General features: G+C 33.5%; 1 protein-coding gene across 1 annotated transcript; it reads left to right on the top strand.

Moving 5' to 3' along the window:
- The first annotated feature begins 2,482 nt into the window (after window positions 1-2,482).
- Window positions 2,483-4,653, top strand: LOC116027529. Its single transcript, XM_031269232.1, has 6 exons — window positions 2,483-2,592; window positions 3,296-3,507; window positions 3,591-3,669; window positions 3,749-3,881; window positions 4,001-4,161; window positions 4,248-4,653. Exons 1-6 carry the CDS (start codon window positions 2,483-2,485, stop codon window positions 4,651-4,653), a joined length of 1,101 nt encoding a protein of 366 aa, XP_031125092.1.
- The last annotated feature ends 1,402 nt before the right edge of the window (window positions 4,654-6,055 follow it).

Here is a 6,055-nt window from a genome sequence, read left to right on the forward strand (position 1 = left end):
TTTTTATCTCTCGCTAACTTCTCGATTGCACTGCATATAAACGCACCTCTCGAACTAACTACTCGTGCTAACTAAAAGGGGATAACATTTCCGCTGCGCATAAAACTTTGTCTTCACCTCGTGAGGCATTGAACCTAAACATCCTAAGTTCAATACACACGAGAGGTCGAAAAGATTTACAAAATCTTATACAAGTCTATTCACCCCCCCTCTAGACTTGTACCCCATCCCCTTGGGACCAACAGAATTCCCTTGCCATTTTGTTTGGTGTAAGTCAAGCAAGTCTTGGAAACCTCGAAAACAGCTTACAGTTATAGGCAGACTTGTTGCTGTTAATCCAAAACAGCTTACAGTTATAGGCAGACTTGTTGCTGTTAATCCAACTGAGGGAGAACGGTATTATCTACGACTGTTATTAATGAATGTCAGGGCACCAACTTCGTTTGATTGACTGTTATTAATGAATGTCAGGGCACCAACTTCGTTTGATTGTTTAAGAACTGTCAATGGCAGGGCACCAACTTCGTTTGATTGTTTAAGAACTGTCAATGGTCAAATCACTTCATCTTTTCATTGTTTAAGAACTGTCAATGGTCAAATCACTTCATCTTTTCATGATGCAGCTGAGAAACTAGGATTACTTGCAGGAGATTTCATTGTTGAAGCATCGTTGAATGAAGCAGTATTATTCCAAATGCCTTAAAGTTTGCGGACTTTTTTTGCAACGCTTCTCATCTTTTGTGATATTTCCAATCCTATTTCATTATGGATGAAATACAAAACACACATGTGTCAAGACTTATTAAGGACAGGCTTGCACACCAATGCTGAGGCTGAATCATTAGTCCTAAAGATGATTGCTAATATAGTACAAGAAATGGGCAAGAAAATGAAAGACTTCTGCCTATTTGATCTATTGGAATCTTATGATTTCCCAGGACGTGTTACTATGAGATTTTACATGAAAAGAACCTTCCAGTTTCTGAGGCAGATCTTTTAGCTATTCACAAACTTAATGCTTGCCAGCGAGCAGCTTTCAAAACTATTCACAAACTTAATGCTTGCCAGCGAGCAGCTTTCAAAACTATAACAAAACTTAATGCTTGCCAGCGAGCAGCTTTCAAAACTATAACAGATGCTGTTTTAGGTAATAAAGCAGCTTTCAAAACTATAACAGATGCTGTTTTAGGTAATAAGCCTAGTGCATTTTTTGTTGATGGCCCTGGTGGTACAGGAAAAACATTCTTATATCGCTGTTTACTAGCATTTGTACGTTCTAAAGGTTTGATCGCCCGCTGTTTACTAGCATTTGTACGTTCTAAAGGTTTGATCGCCCTTGCAACTCTAGCATTTGTACGTTCTAAAGGTTTGATCGCCCTTGCAACTACAACTTCTGGCATAGCTGCATCTATACTACCTGGCGGTCGCACAGCACATTCTCGCTTCAAGCTCCCACTTGATGGCACTGATAAGTATGTATGTAATATAGGTAAACATACTGCTGATGCGAGTTTACTTCGCCATAGTAAATTGATTCTTTGGGATGAAGCATCCATGGCACATAGGAATATAGTTGATAGCCTTGATATAACACTTAAAGATATAATGGATTGTGAAGATTTATTTGGGGGAAAATTCATTGTATTTGGAGGAGATTTTAGGCAGACATTACCAGTTGTAAGACATGGAAAGAAGGAAGATTTCATTGCAGCATATTTGGTTAAGTGAACTTCTATATGGCCGCACATTTGTCGTTTGACTTTAGTTGAGAACATGCGTGCACAGGCTGATCCTACATTTGCAAGTTACTTGATGAAGATAGGTAATGGCACAGAACCTGCTATTTACCAAAACAAAATAAAAGTGCCTTCTCAATTTCTTGTATAAAAATGTGGATCAAAGTCTTCGTTATATGCATTGTTTGATGATGTATACCCTGATTTACATTGTTTCTTCAATGACCCATACCCACTGATGGACAACAAAGAATGAATTTGTGGATGAGATTAATATGCTTTTGCTGGAAAAGTTCCCTGGTGAAAATAAAAGTTACATCAGTTATGATGAGCCACTTGATTCAAAGTACTTGCATTGCCAAGATTATTTACATACTTTATGCCCCCCTGGCTTGCCTCCTCATACTTTAAGCTTGAAAAAAAATAGTCCTGTAATCTTATTAAGGAATCTAAATCCATGTGAAGGCTTATGCAATGGTACACGACTAATATGTGATATGTTTGGGGATCATACCATAAGTTGCATTATCGCAGTGGGGGAATACAAGGGTAAGCATGTATTGATACCTAGAATACCACTTCAACCATCAAAGGATGAAAATTGTCCAATACCATTCAAAAGATGCCAATTCCCCATAAAAAGTTGTTTTGCAATGACAATAAATAAAGCACAAGGCCAAACTCTAGATTTTGTTGGCCTTTACTTGAAGGAACCTGTTTTTAGCCATGGTCAACTATATGTCGCGATGTCTCGTGCAAAGACTGCAGCTTCTTTGAAAATCGTAATATGCAACGATTTTGATGAATCGACATGCACAAATCTTACAGAAAATGTTGTTTACGATGAAATCATCAAGTACATTTATGATGGCTTAATTTAATTATGCATCAATTACAAGTGAGTATAGTTTGCATCATATTATTCTATAATCAAACAATTATTATTTATTCTATCAAACACCTCACGTAATTTTCTTAGCATAGCCTTCCCGCTTACCCTTTTTTTCGACATATCCAACTTAAACTCCAAAATAAAAAATAAAAATAGTTTGCACTTTATAAATTAACATTAAATGAAGTAATAACTTTACAAACATGCAAGATAAAATTATTTATAGTGTAGAAACAAATATAATTAAAAACTTAATCCAACATAGCAGTTCACCAACCTACTTAAAACTTAGTACATAACTTAAAAATTACAACAGAATGAATTACTAGCATTTTTAAAACTTAAAAACAACACTTCATATGAACTTATATTTGTATTAACTTTTTTCGTTCAATATATTTGCTTTGTTTCANTATATATTTTGTTCAAAGCATATATATTTACACTTATACAATAATAATAATAATAATAATAATAATAATAACGAATGTTAGGTTAGAAATGGCTTGTATAATAATAATAATAACGAATGTTAGGTTAGAAATGGCTTGTGAACATATGACTAGCTTAATGACAACAATAGAAATGGCTTGTGAACATATGACTAGCTTAATGACAACAAATTTATACGCGACTAACAGTATTAAATTTCCTTAATTGTGTACAGCATGGAGGGACTAGTGTTGATACCTGATGTTACTACTGAGTTACCACGATGGCGGTGCAAAGTTGTAGTGGTACAAAAACTTAATACACAAGAATCAAGGAGAACACCANGAACGTTTGCTGTAAACCAAGGGGTTCAACTTGAATTACAACTTCGGCAAGGGAAATTCCCCATTATACTTGCTGAAGGATTGAACGTTAATGCATTCCAAGGTAATACTGTTATGTTCTTCCAACGAGTGCATTAAATTATTTCTACTTTTTATATTACATACTTGACATTTGTGTTTAATTAGGGTTGTCACTGAGTACACTATATAACACATCAATTGAAGTTGATCCTGTTGGCCACGTTGCAAAAGTCCTTAATGATTGGTATTTTTTAATTCCTTGTCACTTATGTAGAATATACCAGTTATTTGACCATGATAATAATTATTGGTTATTCTTATAGGAAGGACAAAAACTCTGAACTCATCTACAAGGAAATTGTAGATAAGACTTACCTTGATTCATTGCTTACATTGGCAGACCCTATAAGGCAACGAAAAACATGCCTTTCATCTCTTGAAACTGAATTTGAACAAGTTAGGAAACATTTCATTTCAACTGTATATCGAATGTCAAATCGCCTTTTACATTTAACCATCAATCTATTTACTTTTAAAGCTTTTGACCTACTTTTGTGGCTCTGCATTGCATTTAGAAACCAATTGCATGGGTGAGAGGCAAAATTAGATTGCTTAAGCGTGATGGTTTCGACTACTACGTTGGTTGCAATTACTGCAACAAAATAGTCCACTCAATTGAAGGCTTACAACTCCACTGCATGAACTGTGGACAAACTGATGGCATCACTGTCAGAAGGTATCAAAATATATATCTTCGTTGTTTCCTTAATACTTAAAATTCTAATATAGCATGACTTATATTATGTTTGTGTTGATATACAGGTATAAGGTAGACATAGAAATATTTGATAACGTTGGAAGTGTACGCGCAACAATGTTTAATCATGAGGTGCACCACCTATTGTTACTGACGTCGTCCAACATACCTACCTGTGAAAATGATGGTGCTATGCTCCAACAAACACTTGATAATCTTGGGCTTATGTTTGCTCTCAAGAAAAACACCATATTCAGTGAACAAAGAACAAAGTATACAGTAGCGTGTCTGTGCAACGATGTTCAGCTAGACTTAGGTGAATCAAATGATGGTTTGTTTAGGCAATCGTTGATGCTAGGAAATCCCACGAAAAGAAGGCTTGATTTTAGCCAATTATCGGGAGATAGTGTAGACGATTCGCAAGCAAGCAGTCCACCAAATGATAAAGGGAAAAAGCCTAAAATTGGTTGAGCCAATGATATTATGCATATTATGTACCTAGAAAATAATGTTGAATTTTTAAAGGGTTTCGAAAACATGTGGTAACAGTTTAGTTAAGCCATATTTCCGCCATTCCTAACAAACTATTTGTATTTTCGTATTCCATTTCAAAGTGTTTTTCGGCATCAATAACTTATCGATCATTTAAACTTGCAACAAACAACTTTATTTTTGTTTAAATTGAAACTTTATTTATTCTACAAAATTTACAATCTATATCAAGTGGTGCATGATATAGATATTTTTAAAGTTATATGCTTCAATGAAGAAAATATTAAAAAAACAAAATATGCTTACACATAATTTTAAAATGGTTCTGATAATTATTACGTAAAATATTAAAGTAACCATATATACAGTTGTTTTTTTTTGTCCCAGAAATTAAAACTGGAACCCTTAATTACAAGCAAATGTTAAAGTAACAACATATTGAAAAAAAACTGAAAAATATGTTTATACATAATAAACTGTTGGCATTTTTCGAGAAAGGGAGGACAAACCAAGAAAACATAAGCCCATGAATAAGAAATTAAAGTTTCATTGGGTTAAATTAGTTAATTTGTTACATATTAATGGTACACATACTATCAAATTTATACACATCGTAATTTTTTTNCTGGAACCCTTAATTACAAGCAAATGTTAAAGTAACAACATATTGAAAAAAAACTGGAAAATATGTTTATACATAATAAACTGTTGGCATTTTTCGAGAAAGGGAGGACAAACCAAGAAAACATAAGCCCATGAATAAGAAATTAAAGTTTCATTGGGTTAAATTAGTTAATTTGTTACATATTAATGGTACACGTACTATCAAATTTATACACATCGTAATTTTTTTTAAAAAAATATATGCTCGTTATATTTTAGTCCTTTGTGAAATCCATATGAACAGTAAAACTTTGTAAACATTTGCACATAATATTACTTCTAATTCCCTCCCTTCACCTAAAATCGTTAATCCATACACAAACAAACTAATTTAGATTGGTCAAAAAATAGAATTATATAGAGTATAATTGCATGATAATTATAAATTTATGTTGTATTATTGGAATCTGGAAAATCATTCTGTACAAACTCTAACACTTCATCTATTTCTTCAGGCATTAATTCGGAAATATCAGGAAGTGTATGACTTTGCAACGAACTCTTATGAATTGTTGAATTAAAGTATGACAAGTTTCTATACCTTTTTTTTTGAGCTATTCCTGTCACATTTGTCTCTAAGTCTTATTGTTGTCTCACCCAACTCAACATTTGGGTTTTGTATTATCAATTTTTTCTTATCTTCCAACTCTTCAATCACTCTTTTTAGCTCGCTTTCGTCTTGGATTCCGCCAAATTCCTACAAAATAATTTGTTATTT

This window comes from Ipomoea triloba, chromosome 8, assembly GCF_003576645.1.
Source record: "Ipomoea triloba cultivar NCNSP0323 chromosome 8, ASM357664v1".
NCBI classification, from domain to species: Eukaryota; Viridiplantae; Streptophyta; class Magnoliopsida; order Solanales; family Convolvulaceae; genus Ipomoea; species Ipomoea triloba.